A 27857-nucleotide genomic window follows, 5' to 3' on the forward strand; every position below is an offset into this window, starting at 1 on the left:
GAATGAATGCATTCTTGTTGGATATTCAGTGAAAGAATGATATCAATTCCATATCCCGTGATAGAATATACCTACTGAAATCCACGGCTGTCGGCCAATCACATTCCTCATATTTTCATTCTATCATGGGCAGATCGTCAATCGGATGCGTTTGTAAACAGTAAATCGCGCATCGGTGTTATTAAAAAATTGAAACCTTCAGTGGCTTCAGGACTTATCTTTTTTCCTCCACAGACTGGGAAAGTATTCTGCTGCCTTCTTTGCCTACAACTTTCTACATCTTCAGGAACTGTAAAATTCCCATCCCACATCCTTTATACTCTTTCCATAAAGAAGGTACTAATTTTAAAGAGGTCAATGTCATAGTCCATCGGTCTGTATCTGGGTGTGTATCTTTTCAACGAAGTTTGTGGATTTCCAATTACTAGTCCTACTTGCTCGAATTGTTTCGTGTTTGAAGCATCAGACAATAATGAAACAAGTTTCTCCAAAGAATTTGATAACATCAATCATAAACCATCGATTGCCAATTTGGAATACTTTGGCGTCTCAAACTCCTTACTCAAATTAATAAATCTTTACCTGGACGACGTATCTTTGTTTGTGAATGTTAAAAAATGCACTTTTGATAATTAAATGCAAAGTACCGATTAACTTGAGTAACTGTTTTTCTCCTTTAACAATTGAATATTTCTATTAATTAGAAAAAAGCTATTGGATCTGGTCAGAGCAATGAAAAAAAAACGAACAAAGCATTCAAAGCGTAAATATGACAGAAAAATATTTCACCATAACAAGTAACAAAAAATATTAATACATTTTTTTTACAATTTCAATAATTACGTAATACATAGGTACTCGTAAATGTTCAAATTTTAATCAAATCAAATGTTGAAAATCGCCACCGTTTATTGTTTAAACAATAGTACTTCTCAACTAATATGTGTTCAATTGAAAAGTTCATCAATATTATGTAGGAAGTGACAATGACGTTGCTGATTAATATTACTTTGTTTCTCATTTTTCTAACTTACTAGAGGTCGCCCAGCGGTCGAAATTCGACCGTTTTCATTAAATTTTTAAGTTTGAACGTTACTGAGGTTTTTTTTTATCAAAGAGTATACATCTATAATAAATTATAAATAATAATAATAATGATTTATTATTAGCAATATGCTACAGAATCACATATTATACATATTATCGCATATATTTTTTTTTAATTTTGTTCTATTACGTCAGCTGCGAGCGTTTACAAATTCGTCATTATGCACTAATTTTCGAGTTATTTGAAAAATACGAACGATAGGAAAAATGAGGTATAGTTTGGCTATGCCATATTTAAAAAACAATAACGCGTTTTTTTTTAATTTTCTTAGGTTTTTTATTACTATACTGGCCAGGTTTCGCCAAGGCTACACAGTTAATTTGCCTATCTTTTTCAAATTATATAAAATTGAAATAAAAATTAATACAAAAAAAAAAAAAATGAAAAATGAAATAAAGAACGTGTTTCGTATTTTTTATATCTACCTATATTTTTTATTGAAACAGAAAAACCGGGCGGTTAAAAAAATAAAATGTCCATTGAACTTAAAATAAAATTTCATCGTTTGCTAAATGCCCGTGGCCGTTATTTCGGAAATATAAAATCTCAAATCACTGAATGATCGAACTCTACTTGCTGCGACGTACAATTGAAAACTGGTTGCTACACTAAAATACCAATTTTTTCGAATGTTTGTTTTTGAGACTTATTTATTGTCATCGCAAATGCAGCTATAATTGGAAATTGACTTCTTTGAAAATTAAATGGTAAAATACTACCTGAATATGTTAAATTTATACGTGGAATCAAAATTCTCTTATTGCGATCGGTTCCAGTTAAAACTTCGCAATCAATAGCACTGCGATGCATTAACTTGATGCGCATTCTTGTTCCATTGACTAATGCTTCCTTTGTATTTAAGTTTCTGATCAGTAAAACGTGCAATTAACTTTCAATACTAACTTATGTGGTGGCAAACCACTAATAGTCAAAGAATTTTGTATTTCACTCCGAAGAGTTTTTTTTTATGAATAATCTAAATAAACTTACTCTTGGCGTGTCCCCGAAAAAGAAGATGAGTCCATGTCTCCTTTATTTATCGGAGGATTTTAATTATTTATACACCAAATTAAATGGCTTTAAATATGCTATAAAAAGCCCTAATAAATTCACTTATAGGTCCAAGGGCTTCAGGGCTAAACTGTCAAAATATTTTTTTTCAAATGCAAATACATAATTTTTTTAACACTTCTGAAAGAGATTTTTATTCTAAAAAGAACAATGTATCACAAGTGTACATTTACCTACCCAAAATACAAAAAAAAAGTTGAAAAATGCTACTATCGTCGATGCTTAAACTGCGCTCTGTACGTGCAATCCTGAATGTTATTACATATTTGTCATTTGTTTTTCCAACTAACTTAATTTGGTTAATTTATTACATTGTAACGCAATGAATTTTATTTCCACCTTCTAAGTAAATGACACTTTATAGGTATTTGTGGTAACTAAGTAAATGGGTAATTACAGGCAGAGCCCTGTAATATTTAACAGGCACGTAGAAGAGACCTGTAAAGACTTTACAAGGCTCATCAAAAAATAAATAATCAAAACTAATAAAATGATTTTTTTAAAAAGTTTATTACAAACACAAACAAATTTAACTATCAATTGTTGCAATTACATACATTAATAATGCATTTTGATCCGTTTCGCAAGTCATTTTCATATCGCTCCGGGGATCGAATCAGTAGAGAGCCGCACTTGCGTTGGTAATTCCGTGGTTATTTTCTTGCATTTCAAGAAAATCGCCTTCAAAATCTTCATCGGGCATTAAAGCCATTCTTTCTTTTCTTTCTTTTTGCAACAAATTTCACAAAACTTCTGACAGTATTTTTGTTGTTTATCTCAACACCATGACGACGTAGGTATAATTGCCCCACCGCCTTTCATTACAAAATTTTTATAAACATAAATAACAATTAAAAAACGAAATTTAAAAGCTGAAGGTGGAAATGAAAGTTTGTATGCAACTCGCTTAGCAATTAATCTTTACTGGGCTTACTGGCTTATGGAGACTCGTTCCTTACGTCACTCGTCCAACAAGTGCCAGCGCGCCCGTCATTCGTCATTTGTTTCAAAATGTAGTCTTATTTTTTTTTCTTATGTGAGGTTACACATGTCATTCATTGTTGTTTTCAGAATAAAAATCTCTATCAGAATTACTAAAAAAAAGTATGTGTCGGTATTTGAAAAAAATATTTTGACAGTTTAACCTTGGGTTTTACGTGAATTTAGTACGCCATTTTGTAGCTTATTCACAACCATTTAATTTGGTGTATAGATAATTAAAATCCTTCGATAATTGAGGGAGCTATGAATTTGTCTCTTTTTTTGGAGACGCCCTGTATATTATACATAAATTTTATCTTTCTGCGCTTCTTCTCGCACTCCTCCGTGCGCGCAATTTGCTTAAAAAGGGGTACAAAGGTTTTCCTTCACGTATTAATATATAGATTCTTTATCCCGTAATTTAAAGATTAAATGTATTTCTTGTTTTCCCTACTTTCTCTCTTTTTCTGGTTTCCTTTTATCTTGTCTCGTAATTGAGAAATTTGATTTAGTTAACTTAAAGAATAGACAATATTTTACAGAATGAATATCTTCACTGGAACACTGTCAAGCTTCTCTGATTTACTGAAAAATTGTAATTAAAATGAGAATGATTGTAATTTCAGTCCTGCAAATGTTTTGGGAAAATCCGGTCCTATCACCGCCTGATTTAGCCCATTCTGTATTACTCACTGCACCATTGTTACAAATTCGTTATTTTAGAATAAGCCCTCTTAATAGCTGAACCAACAAACAGCCGGGAAAATTTTATGTGTGTGTGTTAAATCACGCCTCAAATAACTTTGGGCCGATAGATTTAGCGGCATATGTTGCCAGCTGAAATTAAACATCGCAGGACAATCGAAGTTGACTGACAGGAATACCTCGAGCACTCCGAGCCTTCATAAATATATATAGAACCTGAGCTTCGAACCGATTTTTTTCGCCTCGAAAATAACTCCGTGGCATCTGCAGAATCGCAAAGGTGCAAGTTTAACCTCCACCACGTAAACCAATACTAAATATCTTTGTTTATTTACAAGAGTGTCACGTGCGTCTTTGGCTTGTGAGCTGTACATTTACGAAACAGCCCACAACAGTTTCCGTTCACCCAAAATATGTATTGATCTGGCGCTTATTTTGAAAGGAATAATTTGAAAGTTACGTTTATTCGCGCCCCATCAACCACAATTAAAAGACAACACCGAAATGCGTCAGAAAAAATGTAAAAATAGATGTTGCAACGGCTTTATCAAGAAGAAGTAGGTCGGATGAACGACGTAATCCAGTGAGTCACACTTTTTATATATTTTTTTTAGTACCCACTAGCATTAAGAACGTGAGGCGTCACTAAACGATCAGCCTGTAGATTAATTATAGCACGAAAGTGCACTGGCATACAGTACTAACCGCTTTTCTAAAAATAAGCTGTGAACTTTAGCGAGGTGTAGGGTACTTTTGTATGGTTATTAATGGCGCAATTTCGCTGCATTAACTCACCGCATTTAAAAATCACACAATGGTCCTAGTTTGGAAACAGGGTCGATTGGAGTTTTAATGCAAATTTGTTCAAATAACATTTCGCAAATGATTTAATCACGCAGTAATGTAGATTCATTATGCTAATTGCTTACATATACGATAAATTTTACAACATTCCTTAAATAGAAAGAAAAATCGAAAATGATATTTACCGATTAGCGAAAACAGGAACTTGCCATTCTAAATTACGTGCAACAAATGAAATTAATGAAATATTCTAAAAACAGTAATTTGTTCAAGGATAATGAGGTGCAACATGTGTTAAAATTGCCTAAATTAATTACAAAAAAACTATTACTAATTGTTTTTACTCAATTCATTTAGATGTAAATATATTAAGATATAATTAAAGCTGTTTCTTACCTTAAAAATGTAGTCAGCTTTTTTAAATTCACCTTTAAATTTTAACCGAGTTAAAATTCTATTTCAATTTGATCCAAAGATTATCTTGATTTCCAAAAAATTGATTCAAGATGTCACATGATTGTCCTGCTGAGTCACTAAGACTGTTGGTCAAAATTCCTTTTACAAAATGTTGATATTTTTCGAGAATAAGGGACTACAGGTTTCTCAAAAAAGTTTGGGAGCCACTGAATTTTTTGAAAAACTTTTTGTTGTCATTCAATTCAAAATTAAGTCACTTTGACAAGAACCTCAATTTAACTTACAAATGGCTTTCACCAACCTGGAGAAAACCTTCAGGGTTTTAATCTATGGTAGCAGTAATGCTTTATTTTTGCCCTAAGGGCTTTCAGATGAAACTCAAAAAACTTTAACGATAAAAACAAAACATAACCTTGAATGACAGAAAAACTTTACCATTTAGGTTGGTCGTACGTTAAAACTGCCCGCCAAATTTGAAATTTTTCAGCGGTTTCCAAACAAACTGATTCCTTTGATTCTCTTGTAAGCTGTTAGTATTTGTATAAGGCAAGTTGGATTATTTTGCCTTATTTTAACACGTATTACCTCAGGTTAAAATATCTGCACAACTTTCAATTGTATATTGGTTAAAAATCACAAACTCTGGGAAAAAATCAAAGACAATGAATTAAAAATCTAACAAAAAAGATCTAATAAAAGCCTTGCAGAATTACAATGGAATAAAATTTCCTGTTCTGAGAAGCTTTCGAGACTCCCGTTTCAATTTTCTTGTACTGTACACTGTCTTTCAAAAGACTCTCTCTGCAAAGGTTTCCGAAAAGGTGGTAATTAGTTGGTGCAACACCAGGAGATTAGATTAAGTGAAGCGTAAGTTTCTAATTTAACGCTAAAGGTTCTCCAGTTTTCCTTGTGCAGACTGCGGTTAACATTATCGCTGTGGAAGAGTATTTGCTAGAATGTTTGCAAGTTCAAGTTTACTAGGTTTACTATTTTAAATAATGTATCCCGCAAAAAATGATACATATTCAAGTTTACAAATTAATAATAAAATCTATTAGGAATATAAATTCAAAATCATTAACCTATAGTACATATTTTCAAATAAAAACCTTGTAAAATTTTCATGGCTGCATCAACAGACAAGATGTCTGTACATTTATCGCCATTAAATTAAATTACTTTTTTATTGGAGAATTATTGTTAAACAAGTGCACCACTCAGTTATTTATATGAATGATAAGCAAATATTTTTTTTCTACTAGAGTTTGGAAAACTTCAACATTGTAATACTAATTTGAGTTAAGAAAAGTGAAAAATTTCCTACTAAGGGCGGAAATAATATTTCAACACTAAAAGTTCAATTTTGGTCGTTTCCTGGGATACGTAACGTAAAAACTGGTATTTAATTGAGACAAAAGCTTAAACGCCTTCACAATTTTTCATTAATAAATTGTTTCTCTATGGTAACGAAAGCAGAACAATTTTGATTTCGCTTTTTAATTTAGAAATAATTAATAGTATATTAAAAATATCCAAATTTTATGTATTTTCCAAACTCCAGTAGAAAAAATCATGTGTGCAATTCGTAGGAAAAGTGTTTTTTCCGTACTCGACGCGTTTTTAATCTCGACTTCGTCTCGATTAAAAATCCCGCATCTCGTATGGAAAAAAATCACTTTTCCTAACTTATTGCACAAATAGCTATTTTTTACATTTGAAAGATTTTGTTTATTTTCTAAACGTAGGTATTTACCAAATATTAGTTGAAATCAATTTTACTCGTTTTTTGCATGAAATAAAAATAATTTGAAAAATTGAAAACAAATTAGACAACAAACTCTGCCAAACATTTTAGTAATATTAAAATATTTGTCATCCCATCTGGCCTGCACGTCCGCGGATCATTTTCCGGATAGGATAAAACCAGTTCGAAACAATTTCTCCATTCTGAGCGCGCTTTAAGTTTTATTAAGCTCCGCCGGAGCCCGTAATTGAATCCGGCGACCATCACAGTAGTCCACGCTCATTTATTTATTTAAAACAAATTAATTGAAGGCAAACATTCGGTATTCATTTGGATTGTGGCAGTCAATAAATCAGACAATTTTTAAACCGTTTGCATACTTGCGCTTATATGGACATGGCTAATGAACTTTAATTGACAATAAACGGGACGCTTACAACGACAACCTCATTCTAACGGCGTGAATTAATTATGTTATTCCTGATTCTGCTAAGTGCTAATTATTTTTGTTCAATGCTATTGCATAAACCATTTAGGTACTCAGAAAATCTCCACGGAACGATTAAACACCGCTTTGATCCATTTACACTCGTACTTGTTACAAGATCGCATTTGGAAGGTTTCCCGACATCAAACAGTTTCTGATTCCTTAACACCTTTATGTTCCTGCGAAAACGTCACGGGAATTAATTTTGCTATTCGCTGTACACTGATCCCTCTTATATTTATTTATGCTATACTCAGAAGTATTTCTGAAGTAAATACACCGTATTTTATTAATAAAATTGTACACATCTACTTTAGCACTTGGCCTGATGTCTTTGGCAACATTCAAATTTATTACCGCAGATAAATTACAAATAATTGATACTACAGAGTCGAAATCTATTATGTCAAGCTTCCGGGTGTATTGAAACTACAAAGGATTTGTGCCAATTATCCGGAACAAAATTGATGCGATTTATACAGCTTGTTGAGCACAGAATAGCGAATATTTAAAGTTTAAATATAGTCGGATCGTTAAGATATTTTTCTTCTTTGGATACAAATATGTAGATACGCTTAAACTACTCCTAGGTACAGTTCTTTAACAAATTGATCGGACTCACTCGTATTAGTTTTCTATATTTCAGCGCCTGATCCAATTAGAATGCAATTAAGAACTAACTTAGGGGAAAATGAAGTATTTATTCGCGAATCATTAAGCACTAATGTCGAAACTGCTCTGGTTTACATTTGATGTCCTCTTAAACTTTAGGTAATTGCCATTTGCTAAAATGTTCATTTCAATTTGAATTTGAATTTCTAAATTAATATTTCTAAAGTACTGCAGTTACAAGACCGTCGGTCTTACGCACTGATTTTTTTCAGTATTTTGGTACGGTAATAGGCACAATTAATTTTGTATTTATGTTATCGAGTTGGTCGTTGTTTATACACTTTAGATTGTTACGTCTGTAATACGTACACTATAATATTTACGTCTTAGCATAATATTACTCACTTACGTTACAAGTTCAAAAATAAATTTCTATTTTTTACACATTTAGTACCTTCGGAGGCCCAAAGTTAAAAGGATTATCAAATTCTGGGTGGTTTAACGAAAATACATCAAACGGAGTCTGACTTTTTACGTTTTCCAAATGACGCTTAATCTGATTTTGTAACAAAAAAATAAGTCAACGTTTGATTCTTGCTTCTTTTAATACGTTGAAAAAGTTAAAATAACATTCGAAACAAAAAGAAATCTAAATAATGTAAAGTGGATTTTGTCTAAAATAGATATAAAATTAGCCAAAAGAACAAATTATAGCTTTTTTTTAAGTTTTTTAGAATTTATTTTGAACTATGAACTAAATTTGCTTCGGATCAACTGTTGCCTTGATTTGTCAATAATAATTTACGGAACAAATCTACAGTACAAGATCTACAGAAATATCAAAGAAAAAGTATGACTGTTGATCCACTATGGTAGAACATACAAATTTAGAAAATTGGTTGATCAATAAATATTTTTGTGGTAAAAATGTGTTAAAAAAATCTTTAAAAAAGTACATATTTCTTGATATAAAATTTAGATACAAATCCAATTTTATTCTACTGCGAGGCCCCACAACCTACAGTAAATGCAAGAATGGGAGAAGTACTTTATGAAACTTCTGGAAGGGAGAAAGGAAAAAGAAAAGATGGAAACAGAAATCACAGTAGAAGAGATAGAGAGACAAATAAAGAAAATGAAAAAGAAAAAGGCACCGGGAAGGGACGGAGTGCAGAATGAAGGATGGATATATGGGACCGAAGGAATAGTAGAGAGACTGGTTGAAGTAACGAACGGAGTATGCAGAGGAGAGAGATTCCCGGTAGACTGGAGAGAGGGTGTAATTTGCGCTATTTACAAAAAGGGCGAGAAAAATAAAGTAGAAAACTACCGCGGAATAACTCTGCTAAACACATGGTGTAGCTAGAATTCGTCAATTTTGAGCGAAAAGGAAGTGATACCGGACAGTCAGGCAGGATGCAGAAAGGAAGGGGTACTATGGACAATGTAGGTATACATCCTGGATCATTTAACAAATAATGAATTAAAGAAGAAAGTAGGAAGGATGTATGCACTGTTCGTAGACGTCAGGGCGGCGTTTGACAGGGTAGAGAGGGAGAGGGAAAGAGAGAGAGAGGGAGAGAGAGAGAGAGGGAGAGAGAGAGAGGGAGAGAGAGAGAGAGAGAGGAATAAGCAAATGACTGGTACGGAAGATTGAGGAGATACACGCAAGAACAAAAAACAAAGTGAAGGTGGATGAGAAAGAAGGTTTGAGACGACAAAGGGAGTGAGATAGGGCTGCCCGCTTAGCCCCCTGCTATTTACGACATGTGGGGCAGATGTGGACGAAATGTTAAGGACATACCGAGTGTGGTGGGTAGGGAGAATGTTTGGAACCTGGCGATTGCGGACGACTTGGTAATTGTGGAAAAGAGTGAAAAGAGAAAGTATGTGAGAGAAACTAGTAAACGAGTTCAAATAATAGTAGTTTATTTAACAAGTTTGTGTGTAAATTGGGCCTTTTTTGGTATAAACGAGCGTTTTAAAGGCCCACGAGTGCCAAAAAAGGCTATGAGGAGAGAGAGACAATCGAGCACATGTGGAAGGGATGGGATGTAGCGAAATGAGAGAGAGAGGGGGAGAAAGGAACGGGGAGAAATACTGAACGAAGACGGAAAGGAGATAAGATGGACGGCAGAGGAGGAAAAGGATAGAAAAAGAAAGGGGTGAGGGATAGGAAAAAAGGTTAATTTTTGGAATTGTTATTTTTATGTTTGTAATCACTAAGCAGGAATCCGAAAGCCCGAAGGGAAATAAAGCAAATAGTTACTAACAGGGTAGGAAGATTCAACCCTGTTATTATTATCTAAGATGAATGATTTTCCTTCAATCTTTAAAACGATCGTAGCTTCGTAGATTATAAAATATTCTCAAAAACACGAATCGAGTAAATCACAAAAACTGTAACTTTTAAATGCATATTCTATATCATAACGGTCAAAGAAGTTCTTGGCTGTCATGAAAAATAAATGACAGCTAGTAGATTGGCTCATTTAAATATGGGTAATTGTTAAAATAAAAATGAATCGTATTTTCAACAATGTTGTAAATTCTTATTACTAGGTAAGTAAATAAACGTTCATCAATATATTGCTTTATGCTAAGTTTATGGTTACGTTCAGTTATGCCTACGTCAAAACAGAATCTAATATAATTACTAAGGCAACCCACAAGGAGTTTTTATAACTCTTTATACTCTCTTCTGATGTAACACATTTACTCGTCTATGTTGTCATAATTTTATTAATCTGTCAAATGTATGACACATTTTTATGTCTACTGTTGTTAAGCAAGATTTTCTATTTATTAATGCTTTAAAAGACTACAAAAAGTAAAAAATCGATTTGTTACACTGAATCTCTTTTACCTCAAACAATTCTATCACTTGATGGCTTTACAGTTGGTTAGTACTGTTACAACTGTTATTTGTTATGCATTTTTTAATACTTAAAGAGTGCCTTCAGGAATCTCATGAATATTATAATTAGAGTCATTGATTATGAATAAATAATTCACAATAGGTTAAACTTTAGAGAAAATATGAATAAATTAAATACGTCAAAATTGTAGGTTAGATTTAACCACGGACAGCACCATGGAGCGAATTGACATTTTTGCGGTGTTCACAGCAAAAATGTCTTGCGGAAGAAATATTTGAATAAATCTACGAATGAACTTTTACTCTTGTAGCTTTTTTTGTAATCACAATCACATAGTAACGTGTGTTCAAAAAAAATTGCGGTCGAGCGGCCTGGTGCTTGCTTTGTTTCGGTTGACGTATAGTATATTAGTAGATATTTTGCGAAACAAGAGTGTGTAGAGTAAGGCCGCCCTGAGATATGACATTTGGTGGGGGAAATCTGCGCGGACAAAATATTCCAGTGGTGTGGCAAAACCAGTCACAGCAGAGAACAGCGGTCACAGTAACAATCAGCTGATTTTTAATCTGTTGAACACTCCTATTTTACGAAAGATGGACTCGTCCGACTGTTTCCGTCTACACACACCCCCACCAAATGTCATATCTTAGGCCGGCCTTACTCTAACGAAGAATGGAAGTGGACAACCATCAATACAAATTTCAGAAATTGTACAAAGAGTTAGTGATTATGAAACAGATGGAAAACTAACTTCAATTCACTATTTATCATAAGTGAAATTTTGAAAATAAGAAAATCACGGCCTACTTGACCGTGCTTATTTGAACACTCGTTATAAAAAAGCTCGTTCAGTAAATAGATTTAAAAGTCGACGAATTTAGACCGTTTTTTCCTCCACATCAGTCGGATCAAATTCCGTAACATGATAGAACAATGTAGAACTTACACCTTAATTTGATCGGTGGCTCTGACAGAAATGGGCCAACAATCAATAAACAAGCGGTCACCATTAATGTATTATATTTTTGGTCCACAGAAGAATAATCTGGAGCGTCCAAGCTGCAGTTTGTTTTAATCTCCTCTTAATTTATCCCAACTATCTCAGCCATTCATAAACCTACAGTTATCCTACGCCACCACACTTATTTTTACTTTGTGCTACGTCATAAGTGTATCGTCGATTTAGTTTTGAAAGGTATAAATTGTGCGTAAAAATAAACGCTCACTTAAATAAATAATCGCTAAAATAGAAATTAGCTTTAAGATGTGTTTCTTCAAATTGGGAATTTTGTAATCGGCGCCTTAACAGATGGAATTGGTGTCGCTGAACACCATTCCGGTGTAAATAATAAATCGGCACGTAATTAATTACAATAATTGTCCAATATCGACCATGGTTTTGCATTAGTAATTAGTTGTAGTAATAATGAAAGTGTTTGAAGATTGCGCAAAAAGTCGCTGTATTTTGATGGAAATCGTACACTGGTTACTCAACAGGTATCTATTTTTACTCTGATCAATTCATATTTGCTCTGACTCACCGTCTGCTTTTTTACTTGGTCCGAATTTAAAATTCAAGTGATTACACTCAAAAATACCACTGAAAAAATGCAACGTAACATTTGCCATTAAATAAAGTGTCCACCGCGTTTTATCCTCCATAAACAAGAAAGGTTCTTTCGCAAATTTACGACGCTCCCGCATTTCTTCCTCAAACAAGCCCGAAAGGTCAGCGATCAATCAAATTTCAGGTGATGAAAGTTTGACCCATTTACAACGGCAAACGTGGCGAACTATCGAAACTACAACCATAACTCAAATTATTCGCTAGATTTGGGACAACTTTGTTCAATTAATTAGTGCTTTGAGAGACGCACGTCTATCACGGGGAAGAGTTTTATAAGTTGTGACCCAAATACGACGGTTTGATCGCGGAACAGGCAAAAATCGGTTTATTTACACTTCAAAGGAATGGATTAGGTTCTGGGATAAAAACAAAGTTATAATGTCTCACTCATTATTCGAACAATAATGTTCTCACTTTACAGCAAAATATTATTTGTTAGTTTTTTTATTGCGATCAGCAGCTGGACTATCTCCAAAGTGAAGCGTAAAATTCGGACTAAATGAATGGATAGCTGTCATAAGCTCCATCCCATTAATTACACAGCCCATCTAGGATTTGATTCACTGCAGATGTTAGGTGAAGACTGAGATCAGTGATGATAAAAGCATTGTTAAAAATATCACGGACGGAATTGAAGAAAAATATCTCTTTTTAGTTTCTTACTTGATTAATACTTATGTCTGAAACAAAGTTTACATTGGACAAAGAAAACTGACATAGAAGAATTGACCTGTTCGCAGGATCAAAAAATATTTACATCCAAATTTAGTACACCCGGAAAAAGTATTCTGGAATCTACTTCACATTAAATTCTAATTTAATGAAACAAGTTATAAGCAAGGTATGTAAAGAGCTTCTAGAAATAAGTGCTTTATGGATGTAATTATCCTTCATAAAAAGGTTAGAGATTGATACCCAGCTGTTAGGGCGCAATAAAGCAATTGACTCTGTTCTCACTTATTTCTAGAAGCTCTTTATCTGTTTTCAGTAGGTACCATTGCAATAAATTCCCAAATTTACCTGACGCGCAAGTAATGGCCAGTGGGAAATTGCAGCGGCGGGAAATTGCAGCGGCGGTCAAGTCCTAATCATTTAGGGGAAGCAGATACTGATTTCCAAATACAGCAAAATTTTTCCACGTTTACTTCTAATTTCACTAGACATATTAATGTCATAATTTAGGAACAACTGAATAATTGAAACTGAAATAAGGAATTTCTCTTTTGCCTCCATTCCACCCTCCACTTAACCCTTAATAATTGAAGTAACCACAGATACTGAGATGTATGGTGCTACTTGAAAATGTCTAAATGATAACATTGATAACCCAACCCCTTATTAAGATTATAAGCCCTGCAATTTACATCAGGTTATTAAAGGTCAAACTAACACCGCGCTGCAATTTAGTACTTAGGATTTTAAAACCTTCGACCATCGCTGCAATTTGACATCGCCGCTAGTAATGACTAATGAAGGTATTTTTGTTGAGGCCCACATTTACAGGTTAATGTCAGATTCAGAAAAAAAAAGCATGCAGCGCATTTACAATTGTTATTAAATCTTTTCTTGGTAGGATAAAAGTCCTCATTATAAAATGTTAGTGGATGAAATATTACAAAAACTGCAAAAATTGACTTACCTACCCAAAAATCTTGGTGCTGTCAATGAAGAGTAAAATGAAGTACTCTATCAAAATATCGAGGAAATAGGAATAAGATAGGAAAGACGTTGAAATGTAAATGTGACTGATGACAGATTAGACAGTTGAAAAAGTTCGTTTAAAGAAAAATGAAAAAACTCATCACAAAAACGTTGTTAAATGTTGTGAATGTTGTCGCTAGTAATTGGTTAGGATGATTTTTCTACTAGAAAATCATATGACTAATGTTAATTAGGGAGGTATAATTAATCAATTAATTAATTAATCGGCAAAATTTTCAGATTATTATGTTATGATATGAGCGTTTGCTGCGTCGCAGTTTATCGAGTGACATTGTTAAAAATGTTATTTGACGAATGTCACCAGATAAATTGGCAACGTAGAAGATTGGCAACAAAATCGAGTAAACCAATCTGAGAATTACATGAATAAAACCACCCATTCAAATCTACTACTATACAGAATGTCCCAGAACTGCCTCTCCAGAGTATTTGAATATATGTGATAATCTGATCTGAATTTTAAAGGAAAAAAGTCCTATCTCAAGCGATGATCGAGAAAAATATCCTAAACTTGACCAATCAGAGTTGAGCACCATTAAGGTAGAGGATGACTGCAATTTTGCGTTGCCAAGATATTCCACATCAGAAAATGTCAAAATTCCAAGTAAACTTTTCGCTGATTGTTGCGATATCAATAATTACACTGGTTTACACGGTTTATATACCTTAGCTGAAAATTGTAATTTCTTGTAGATTTTGGGGCACTGAGTTTAGAAAAAATATTCAAAAAATTCTATCACGTCAGGTTAAAAAACTATTTAATCTTTAACAATAATAATACAAGAGTAATTCCTAAATCAACAAAATCAAAAATGACCTATTTTACTTTGTTTCTTCTAATTTTCTTCATCAGTTTCCCTTATAACAGACCAACAGTAATCCCCTAACATATTTTCATCCCAAAAGCCTTTGTGCTGATCTCCAAAAAATTTCAGATCGTGATGAAACCGCTCGCCCTGCTCGTCACTCGTGCTACCTAAGTTTTCACCAAAGAAGTCCAAATGCGAATGAAGGAAATGTATTTTAAGAGACATATTTACACCCATCTAGTGATGGGTGCAATAATTGCGGGACAATTTCCTCATATTAGTCATCTTTTTTATTTCTTAAAAATCCTTTGGTAAAATTTTTAAAAGATATCCAAGCATTTTTTTCTTTCAAAGACAAACAGGATGGGGTAGGATTTCTGAATGTAGAATCGACTTTGTGACAGACGAAACATCAGGACAAAGAATTTTATGTTTGTTTTTGGAATTTATACCTAATGTCCGTGTCATGCATAAATAACAGTCGTTTTCGTGATTCACGGGCTCTCGCCAAAATACTGGAACTCCAAATCGAAGCATTTTTTTTTTCCAGATACCCATCGTATTAGAGTTATCCTGCAGCTTTCACAAAAAACGTGTGAAACCCATTTCTTCTCTTGATTTGTTATTGCAAAACCAAATTAATGCAGATATCCTGATTTCAGTGCTTCTGATATAGGTCTTCCTTTTTTTGCAAATATAAATTGTCCACAAACGCAACAAAAACGATCAGAAGGTAATTTACACGATCTATTATTATACATTTTGTACAATTTAGGACACTTTCTGATACCAGATGTCTTAAAACAATGAACTTTAAATCGCAGGCATTCGTGCAGAGAAGGAGAAATATTATATTTTTTAGCAAAAAACTGTGAGGTGATAAAAAGATTTTGACTATCATTTGTGTTTTATAGAAGGCAACTAAACATAAAAACAAGGTTTTGATAAAAGGTATATAAAAAAATAATTATTTGTAAACTAGTGTTATTTTTGATGATGAGTTACCCTGTCAGTTCTTTATTATCTGATGGTCAGAATCAAGTTGAAGATATAATTTAATAGACTGAGAAGATGAATGTCCTGTTAACTTGATTAGTTGCTGTTCATCAACACCCTTTTTCTAAAGCGGATGCTGCAAAAACCCCATGACAATGGTTAGTCATTTTAATTCGTTTTCCATCCCAATTTTCTTTGCAGATTCTTTAGCCCACATTGATAAGGTATTTACACCTCATGGTGTACATTTTCCAGTTTTCCATCAGGATTGACAATTAAAAATAATCAGTCACTCATTGTCATTATTGTACAATTTCGTTTACCCAACAGCTTTTTGAATAACCGACGATACAAAATATGTCATCTTCATTATTTTTCTTAGAACCACATCGTGCGGTTTTCATAAAAATAATGTACAGTCGCGAGCAATAAATTTTGATCGTCAAGGTCATTCTTTGACGCAATCGAAAATGCTCCATTGTAAAACAGTCGTAAATATCATAACCTATCATCATGTTGTATGACATTAATTGTCATTTTTTTCTCAATTTTTTGACAGTTTGTTGACGTGGGCATAATCAGGCAGAGACATTTTTTAAATTTGTGACAATCTAACCAAATTTTGACATGACATTGACGACCAAAATTTATTGCTCGCGACAGTACTTTATTCTATCTGTTCGTTGTACGTCTATTTTTATCCATTTTACAATTTGCAGTTTCGTTGTCCCACGATGCGAGTTCGAAAGCACAAATGTGAAACAATATTCGCTCCAGACCTTTAAAATTATCTCTTCCAATGTTAATGCCTGACCACTAACCTTTCTTTATTCTGGGCATCCATGAAGACTTCTTCTTCTTTTCAAATCTCCGGCAAGTCTTGTTTATTTAAATGTAATATTCGACAATGAATTAATTTGTATACTAAAACTGCGGACGTATTTCACTTGCGACAAATTGGCCGTAGAGTTCCAAATAAACTTTACGCATGATTCTTTCTAGTCGTCACTACCCAGCGACAGTCTGGCATTTTCGGGACCGGATTCTCTTGCAAGCCCAGTCGTGCAAGAACCGGGGAATTAAATCCCCAATCTTCTGCTAGACGCTTTACTGGGAATCACCCATTAGTTGACAATTTCTTTCCTTGCAAAACTAGGACAATTGCATCCATACACACGACTTGGTCTTGATAGCGTTTTGAGGAACACTTAGTGAACTTTCAAGTCTGGCATTATAGGGATCGATACATTCTCGAATCGCGTATTTTCATTCATTTTTGAAAATGAAATCAACTAAATTTAACAACATTTTTCAAAACAGCACATATTATTTATATGGTTGTCACAGAAAACGAGACCCAGCTATAAATATACAAAGTGATCAACAAGAAAACAAATCAAGAGTGCTACCTCATCTTTTGTTTTGTCGAAACGCCTTTCTTAGCTTGATCGTACACATATGTATATCTACTTGCTATACACAGTCGTTTTATTGGTTGCCTACCTCTCGAAAAATCTATTGTTAATTAATTCATTCTTCAAACCCATTTTAGCAATTATTCTGGGATAATTGTTGCTTACAATTACAGGAAACGTCCGTAAATCTTGCCGAAATCGAAAACTTTTTCAAGGTTAATGACAACACCGTTGCTTTAAAATTGACGTTTGTTTGACAGTTCACTGCTTACCGCTGGCATTGCGTTTGACAATAAAACCCATTCTTACGAATGTAAAATGTTGCTCTTATTTTCACCATTATCAGATAATAATAATAAAATGCAATTATAATTCCAACGTCAAAAATTCATGAGGTATGATTTATTATAAAGTACCGTTTGAGACCACAAATTGTCTACGCCAATGCACTGAACACTTACTTGAATAGAATTTCGCTACGACGTGAGCGATAATTCACAACGCCTGCTCTGATTTGTTGTCTTTTTGATCACTTTGTAGTTGGTAAAGGGAAACTTTTATCACTTTAAAATTGACTCGATTTTGACACTGTTTCGAAAATTTCGCCTCTGATTGGCTTTAATTATTACATGAAAGCGGTGAAATTTTGGATGCGATAGTCAAATAAATGAAATTGCAATTAAGCTTGTTGCAACCTTTCCACAACAATAACTATTTTCAATACAAGTGAGCAAAGTAGTGCATTTAATCACGAGGACGGAAGTTGGGCGTCCGAGCCGTAGACGAGGGCCCCAACCGGTCAACTGATTATATAAATGCACATTTGCTCATGAGTGTTGAATCTGATTTTTTTCATGATCATAAAATACAGTCGCGGAATCGAAATTTCGGGCAGGATTTTTTGTCACTTTTTGAATTTTGAATTAATTGCAGTAAATGTAATTAAATCATCACTTTCACCTGCTGCCTGCGCCTTATTATGCTGCAAATCACTATTTTTTAATGTAAATAAATCAAAATGACCAAAACATGACAAGAGTAAAAAATGAGAATATATTAACGTAAACTGTACCTACATACCTATCATTATCTAATAATAACAAAATTAGCCCAACAGGGAACTAACAAAACAAAATTCCAAACAAAAGAGGTTATGTTGTTAGGTGTTGCGTGTTTGTGATTGGTTTACTGATTTTTGTTTAATCAGTGATACCAATAAATAATGTATTTAGCATGAATTTTTCTAGAAGCAATTAGATTACAATAAACTTTCTGTACAACATCTTTGGCGCCCTCTATCGACAAATTCGCAAAACATTATACATACTTTGCTCACTGTCACTAGTGAGACAATATTTTTTCATTCTCCCCCCTACGAAAGTGTAACTTTTTATTTTAATAAGGCGATTGAAAGCGAAAGTAAAACATGCTAGGGGATCGGTTGCCAGTTATGAAAAACGACGACAAAAAAGGAAAAATGTCAAAAACATCATTCGTTGCACACCATTTAATGAAATTTTCATAAGCTTGATTGTACCTACCGGTCTTTGGAATTGTTCTGCACGCAATATATGCAGCTTCTTCAATAAAATGCATTTTAAACTAAATAATGACCAAGTATTCAACGACAACGATATTTGATAAATGTCATAAAATAATGTTTTTGTATTGGTACTAAAATAACATTAACAACAAGCCAGCTTATACTAATTTTATTATAATCACTGAATCATTGTATTTTATTAAATGTCGATGGGAGAATGAAAAGTTTAATACATTACACGCTGCGAAAGCTCTTTCACGTGCTTGGAGTTTTTAAATAACCTCGGCTACGTTTACGCTTCGCCTCGGCCATTTAGAAACACCTCGCACATAAAAGTAAACTTTCGCAGCTTGTAATGTAAATAACTATTTCCTCACTAGTGATTCAATTGCCATCTTTGCCTATACTACTGAAATTCAATTATCATGGAAAAAAATATTTTGCTCAAATTTCTAGGCTGGAATACCCCTTAAAATATTGCAAATAGTGAGATAATTTTATTTTCCTCTAGTTGTGTCCAATCCTTGCGTGATAGGAAAAAAATAACGTACCTAAACATTACGTAGGCCGCTAACATACGTTATTTGCAACTCTATTCACAAAGCAAAATTTTGTCCGCTTGTGTCGTTTTGAAAAGAAATTGGGCAGCGTAACCTACATGTAATTACATAATTACTCACAATTAAAGAATCTACTGCGAAATTAATTAAACAAGTGATCACGCAGCGATATTTGTATTTGCAGACAGCTCTGTGTACACAGTGATAAACGGACCCCGTCCCATTTTATTAGTCAACAAATAAGATTTAGTTAATTAATTTCATTATTCCTCCAGAATAACAATAGATATAAACCCGTCGGAAATAATGCCAGGGTCAGTCCTCATGTTTACTTGGAGCCCACACTCGGCACAAACCTTCCGAAATGCTACCAGTTCATCAATTATTTTCATCGTTCAAGAATGAACCCTTCATTAAGGCGCTTCACTATTTGCCCAGTATTTAAATCTAACATTGTCAATATTTACCCCATTGACACGTAAACAACATCTAGCACACAAAATAATTTGTATTAAGCTCCTAAATCGGTTGTCAAGCCGACTGAACTGCCTGAAACCCGATAAATAATATCGATTCGAGCTGAAAAACTTTATTACCTTCTTTACAATTATTGCGTGCAACAGGTGACCTAAACATGTCAAAGAAACACACAATGCCGACGAGTTTTTGTCCTAGTTTTGCCGCACGAGTAAATCTTGGGCCTTAAAAGTGTACGGGTGCATGTTGCACCCCACTCTGCACTGTCCCATTAATATTATTTGTAGCTCCGTAAAATAGACAACTGGACAGATACCTACGGTTCTTGAATGTTAAAACTGCACTGATTTCTATGGAAACGGGTCGATCGGCTGGTCCCACACTGCTCATCGTCCCACTCGATCCACTTCATTATTTATAAATTAATCTCAGGTGTTGTACCGAGAATTCCACCACCGAAATGTCAAAATGATTGTTTTCTGTTCTTTATAAAAATAACGCTCGCGTCGAGAAGCAGTAAAAACGTGACAAGAAACTGACAATTTGTCCTGTGCAAAAGACAATGAGCGCTTCTGGATTGATTTTGTAACATTTGTTATGAAATGAAAGCTGGTCGACTTCGATCGGGTGCTAATTAATTAAGTGACGACGTCCTGAAAACTTCACTTGTGTAATAACGGTTCAACAACCTTTTACTCCCTCGTATCTTCGTACACTGAAGAGACGCGCAGGACACACATCATGATTTATAAGCCATCGCATGTTCTAGCAATTTTTTCAGAAGACTAATAACTCCTGAAATATTTACAGGATAATTGATCTTTCTACGCTAGGTTAAATTTTAATGAAGTTAAAGGAGAATTGACTGACATTTTAAATTTTCACTCAGCCTACATTTTTAAAGCTCGTCATTACAGATTTTTTGTTGGGAACTGTACTCGGGATTATTCTAGTAATTTGCATATTAAGCGTACCCCGTCGACGATGACGGAAATGCCAATCACGTCAACATTGTATGTATTTTACAAGTCGGCAGTTATGCAATAATCGAGCAGAATATTCCGTGTGCAAGTGGTAATTAAATTTTAATATTTTTTTAATAACTCCTTAAAAGTATCTTATTCAAATTTTATTTTAATTACTAATACATCAATAAAGCAACAATGTGTTTTTCTAGTTATGCCAAAGCCAATAAAGCTAAATATCGTTACACGAGAAGGTTAACAAATTCAGTTTTTCCAACTGACACAAAATTGCTGACTGTAAGCACACGAGAGCTTTTTATTGAGTAATTTTCTGTCCTCAACGAAAGCTTATTGTCCAGTCGGTTGAGTTTTTCCCGACAATTTCCCCAACTGTGCTTGAGTTGTAAAACAGAAAATTATCCAGACAAAAAAAAGTTCGGATGTAATTCGAGAACATTTTATGACTCTAAATAAAAATAAAAATTTTACAAATCTGCAATTTGAAATGTAGTTTTGTAAGACTCTCAATATCGCCAAACTTTAAATAATATTTAGCAGTAAATTAGACTTCAAAGATTTTTGACGTTGCCAACAACACATCGTAAAATAGTAATAACAAAATCTGTCAAAACATCACACGTGATGGGCTCATTGTTTTTTAGTAATTAACCAATTTGAAGATGACAGAATAAACAGAAAAACTGAAAACCGGAAGTACATATTTGCTTCCTGAAACGGGCTTCTGCCAAATCGTTTTTTAATGACAACGAATCTGTAATGAGCTGCCAATCATATTCCTAGGAGTCTTGATGAATTTATATAGAGTTAAAAGAAAACGAATGCGTTGAAAGCCTGTTAGTGTGTCTTTGCAAAGTTTGGAATTGTTTTCTGTTACAAGGCGTAGAATTATGTTATCTCGCTTCTCAGACAAGAAAATTTGCCTTCACTGTATTCACTTGACGGCAGAAGAAAAGACGAATAAACAATAAATGACAATTATATGCTGTCTGGAAAATCTATTGAATTTCTAAACAGTTTGGTATCTATTCACTTACTGTGTCTCTTCAAGGTTATTAATCACCAACAGACACAAATATGCGCGTTTCAAATTTTCATCTGCCTTGCGAAAACGAGAAAAACATTATTTATAAGTTGGAACTAATAAAATAAACGTGAATTTCTCGCGTGAAAATAATTCCAATCACTTTTGACTAGCACGTGTTTCTGCTTTAGCGCAAAATCCAGATTTCATTTTAATTTGATTGCAAATTTTATTATATTAAACTAAAATGAAATCTGTATTAGTTAAACTGGAACGTTTTAAAAAGGAGCAACAATATGACGAGAATTTATAAAGTTGAATTTTATGAGTTCCATAACTTGAATATCATGAATGCCAGACTAGAAATATGCGCTCCAGAGTAAAATTATGTTATAGAGAAATTATGTAAGGGAAATTATTATTTAACCCTTAATAACAAAAAATGTATGGTCAAAATATGCGCAACACTTCAAACTGGGAATTACCTCGTTATCGCTTTAAGAATCATTCTCTGTCTAACTTTTTAAACGGTGTTGTAAAGATGGAATCGTCAAAGCAATGATTTACCTTTGGCTGAAGAAGTTTCGTGTTCAGAAGTGTCTTTCCTAGTATAAAAACGAAATAATTCTGACATATTATTTAGAACAAGGTAAACTGTGACAGAAGCATATTTTATTGCAAATTTATCTTGTGAAAACGTAACAGAAAAGTTTGTGATTTTCTTGAAGGACAACGTTCACAATTTACTGGTAGCGTTGTAAAAAATTAATTAATTTGGTTTAGAATATTCTTAACACTTGTTTTAAAGTCAAAACATATTTGAAAGAGAAAACATTTTCTTCAAATGAAGTGGTAATAAGTGCTGTGGAAAAAATGACACTTTTTTTTAGAATTACTTTATGACAGCTGTGTATAAAATTAAAAGCGGACTACATACAGGGTGATTCAAGTTTTACCGCCCGAGCGAAAACACATACTTCTAATCGATTTAAAATTCTCAAAAAATTCAGGAGTGATTGTCTAGAACATTCTGTAAAAATTTCAAATTTTTTAATGAAACAAGTAAATATTTCGATTTAATTCAATAGCCGCTACATTAATTTACATAATTTTTCACTGAGAGTCCTTTCAAACATTTAGGAAAAATCACCGGTTGTTTTTTAAATAAATGGAATTCGATATTAAAGTGCAAAATTTAGCTATGGTTTATTATTAAATTCGGCGGTCACTTCGACAATAAAGGTTTACATGGGTTATTTATGGTACCCTTAAGGGACTAAAGAATTACTAGAAAAGTTCTCAACAGATGTTTCCCAACAAAGAGGTATTTATTTATGACACTGCATTTTTCGCTGCTAATGTTAAAATTGGAATAATTCAAAAACTAATCCTTTTCTGTTGATGAGAATTTCATAAATATGTTCTTTGAATTAATTATGAATTATGAGCGTGCACGGAAAAATTTTTTTTTTTTGGACAAAATCGATTTTTTAAATTTTATGGCTGTGAATGAAGTGATACGGGAAAATTGATTGCACACGTTTGCCTTACATGAAGGGAATGTAACCCTAAAGTTTCGTAATTTTTACTAATTTTTTAATAGGGTTAATCGTGCGGGCGGTAAAACTTGAATCACCCTGTATACTACACATATACATAATAATTTACTTTGTGGTATCGGGTGTTTATTTAAATTTATCCTTGAAGAGGCGATTGTGAACACACCACATATTACAGATCACGGATTAGCTGTTTAAACCTAACCTCACTTTCTGCGTTGTTTGTGTTTTGAATGTGCAGACTGACAAGTGGTGCGTTCACAATCGACATTTCAACGCCAACTTTGAGGAGAAATTTAAATGAACACCCGATACAACTGCATGGCCAGCTAAAGCCAGTAACTTTGAGGCACCGAGGCAGTCAAAAACTTTATTATTTCTTCATGTAACCTTTTTAAGGCCTCATCTACATTTTAAATTATATCAAATGGAATAAAGTCCAAAGTTTCCAATTCCACCATCCCTAAGACACTACGTCTGAAGTGTCGTCTTGTTATTGGCACTTTATTTAATTCATTAGTTAAGGTAAAGTTCGACTGCATAATTAACGAGTAACATAAATGACTTTTAAAAATAGAAAAGCTGAGTAGACCTTAGATAAATTACGTAAATCTGAATATTTTCATATCTGCTAAGTTATCAAAGTCCGAACATCTTTTTTACACGATACGGCACCGAAAAATCAATTAATTCGTCGTTGGTTGTTTTTCCACAAAATTAACTTTTCCTTTTTGTCTGGTTTCCAACTTCGGCTTCATCCGAACCACAATCCAGCCTTTACCTTCGTTTTCACCCAAATATTTGAACGGCTCGCGACGTTTGTTTATTTGTTTTGTAAAAGAAACCGATATCATAACAAATAACAGCGTCATTGGTTAAAAATAAGGGTGGTGTTGACGACGGTGTTCTATTTATTTAAGCGTACAGTATAATGGCTCCTCTACTGCGCGTAACATCATCTTCCGTAATGCCAAACAATAACTGACGTAAATCTGTCCTTCCGAGAGGTAATTTCCTGAAATTATCCGTGCAGATCGATCCAACTACAATTATTAAATCGCAATTAAGCGTGCTCGAGGCGTAATTAATTTTCATAAGTTAAAAATGGTCTGTAACAGCTCCAAAAATAAATTCAGACTTGTGTTCAATGTAGTGGAGGTGACGGCGTAACGGTCACCTACAAATTATTCTGTCGCAATGGTTAAGTGGTTGTTGCAAAATTTAAATTTAGTATTTAAGTGTGATTAATATGTGGGAGAAGACAAGCGATGGATTTGCCAGAAATTCACTCTTTTTTGATTTTTTTGTGAAATTTATGAAAACCTTGCCTTTCCATATGGCTTTGATCTGAAAAGTTTAGATTGCTTCGTCGACAAACTCAAATAAACATTTACTAATATAACGATGTCGAACAAATTAAGTGGAAATTACACTTTTCTTTACCACTTGTAATACGCAACTAGTAGCTTATCCAAATAAATTGGTGTCAATGAAATCAAGAGTTGGCCAAAATATCAGTCTTCGTGGGTGTTGGGTAAGCTGTTTATTCTCCGTTCCAGTACGAGATTTAGTAGCTGGTGGTACCGTCATGTAAACACCAAATTAAAATTAGTACTAAAACGAAATCAGACTAATGCCAAATTGAATCTAATTTTTTTTTAATTAAATTTTGCACGGAAATAATTAGGAACCTTTTCTGAAACGTGCCAAATAACTAAAAACCAATTCGCTGGATAAAGTAAAACAGAAAAATGTCATTAATTTTTTATTGTTAAAATGTCAATAAATGCTTAAAATAGATTTTTTCGTTAACTTCCTGTACATGTGCTTGTTCTTTTACACCTTGTGATTCAGTAATATTTATCAAAATCTTGACACATGTGTCCCAAATAAATTTACAACCACAGTAAAACGTTTTATTAAAAGAGAAATTAGAAAAACAAAGAGCAGGAGTTTGTTATTGTTCTGTTTTGTATCCATTTTATTTATTATCTGTTTAAGTGACATTTTACTATTTTAATCTAGATTTGATTTTATCTAAAAGTTTATAAAAATAAACCGATGTTTGTGGAAAAAAGCAAAACGTGAAAATTATTTTTGGTTTTTCTGATAAACATCTTTACAGAAAGTGTTCCTTGAAAGTGATTTTATCAATATTTTGTTCTTAAATAAATAAGAGTGAAAACAAAATAAGAGAGCTATCTTAAACAACGTAAATAAAAAATTCGACAGAGATTTTTAATGTTTCAAATCATTTCATTCATTTTTCAATCAAATCATAAGAATAAGAATGTTTTGGAATTTACATTTTGTGAAAATTAAGTAATAAAATGCCGGATTTTAAACGCCTACATAGAAACATTCAGATTCATTATAAAATTATTTCCCTCGTTTAAAAATTTTTCTAATGGAAAGGTCGAGCGATATCGTTCATAAATATATAATTTTTTTTTAATAAATGGAAATGTCATCAGGAACAATGGATTTATGACCAAAAATTTAAGAAGTAACATTGTAAAAAAGAGTACATACTTCACATTTTTACTAAGCCTGAATAAAAGCCTCGGAACGTATAATTCTAGATAAAGAATAACTAAATCGCCAGGATAATTTAAAAAAAAACTCAAAAATAAAATGTGATGAAGGTAAAAAGTATTGTTACATTTATTACAGATAAACAAAATAGTGAAAAAATGGACAAAGTGAAAATTTTTATTAGCTTGGAAAATATGTAGTAGATTGTGTTATTAGGATTAAAAGTGGTACTTTTTTTGACGACCAATTTGTTTGCATAATGAGGCGAAGCGTAGCATAGCATAGCATGGTACTTTTAATCCTAGGAGGTAAAAGTGTTGCCTTAGTAACACGTAACCTTTTTGTACATCTACAAAAACATCAACTCTATTGACAGAAATTAAAAGTAACTTCTTTTAAGACGGTTGGAGAAAAAGCTTTTTCTTTCTCTATTTGACACCACAAACACATTTTTTTAAATTCAGACCGTTTTCTCAAAAATTGTAAAATTTGCTCTTTTGTTACATTTGAACAGTTAATTCATGAAATAAAACAGAAATAATAATTGGTTGATTCGAAAATTTTAAAATTTATTAACCCAATGGAACAAATTGAACAATAATCTGTACTGTGTTATTTAGCTGATAACAGTCACAAAATGTAATAATTATTATTAATGGAAACTCCAAAAAATAAAAAAAACTGTTGGAATTATTCTTGCTCGTCCAGTTTTGACTTTTAATTTAAAAAAAAATATATCCAGGAGGAATCATTTAAAAAAAAGAATTTTCTCAAATTTTTATTACTTATCCATAACATGTACAATGCCGCAATGAAAAATTACATGTTTAAGACATACCGATCAAAAATACTTAGTAAACAATAAACAATAAAATAAAAAATGTTCAAAGAAGCACAAAATCTCTTCAGCAAAAACCCCATCTCCCCGACAAGAACCTTGCAACTTTCATCTTCGTGACCGCATTTCGAACATAACCCTTCGCCCTTTGAAAACTCACCCTTCCGCTGCTGTCGACGGCGTTCAGATCGCTCTCGGCGATTCCCACGAGGGCGACCCTCCGCAGCAGGTCCCTCAGCACGTGGTCGTCCCCATCGCGCGCCGCCCGGAGGAGGGCCTGTCCTCCAGGTGAAGCGGCGGCGTGGGGCGAAGCGTTGGCCGTTGGAGACAGCGTGCCCCGTACGTATCTTCCCGTGGGATGGACTCGACTCCTGGTGCCCGGTGATGCGGTGACTGGGACGCTGGTGCCGGTGCTGGATAATATTGTCAGATCGACGGCGCGACGTGAATCGGCGTCCGGAGGATAATGCGAGACGCTTTCAGAACGGCGTGCATCTGAACGCTTACTGAAAGGAGCGCGTGTTCGTAGCCAGCCGTCTCCCGCCGTTGGTTTGACGACGCCGCCGACACTGGCGCCGCCGATACTCGCACCGCCATCTGTCGTGGGAAGGGTAAAGCGCACGCGGCGAGGCTGTAAAGAAGGTTCAGCGGTCAGGACGAGGCTGCAGGAATATCGATGTCATGAGGAAGGTTTCCTGTACCGACTCATATACCGGGTGATTAAATTTACTTGTTTGATATACAGGGTATTTCACGAGTGATAATGAGCCCGCCGAAATTGAAAATGCAACCCACAATACATTTGCAAAGTTAACGTGAATTTTTGTTTTTTGATTTAAAAAACATAAAACATAGTTAGCTGTGCAGTTTCGTAAATTTTGACATAAACGTCATTCGCTTAGATAAATGAAATTGTGAGAAAACGAAGAGTTTTTGGGAAAATGTTTATTGTCTGCAAATT

At 33.7% G+C, this 27857-nt stretch overlaps 1 protein-coding gene across 5 annotated transcripts in view; it reads right to left on the reverse strand.

The window, feature by feature from the left end:
- LOC138122267 (ankyrin repeat domain-containing protein 33B-like) overlaps window positions 1-27857 on the reverse strand; it is an 89399-nt gene that overhangs the window by 38568 nt on the left and 22974 nt on the right. For all 5 annotated transcript variants that reach the window (XM_069036436.1, XM_069036433.1, XM_069036438.1 and 2 more), the window contains one exon: window positions 27057-27527. In XM_069036436.1, coding sequence (XP_068892537.1) covers window positions 27057-27527 — 471 coding nt within the window. The remainder of the gene's footprint in view (window positions 1-27056; window positions 27528-27857) is intronic.

This window comes from Tenebrio molitor, chromosome 1 (genome assembly GCF_963966145.1).
Source record: "Tenebrio molitor chromosome 1, icTenMoli1.1, whole genome shotgun sequence".
Taxonomy (NCBI): domain Eukaryota; kingdom Metazoa; phylum Arthropoda; class Insecta; order Coleoptera; family Tenebrionidae; genus Tenebrio; species Tenebrio molitor.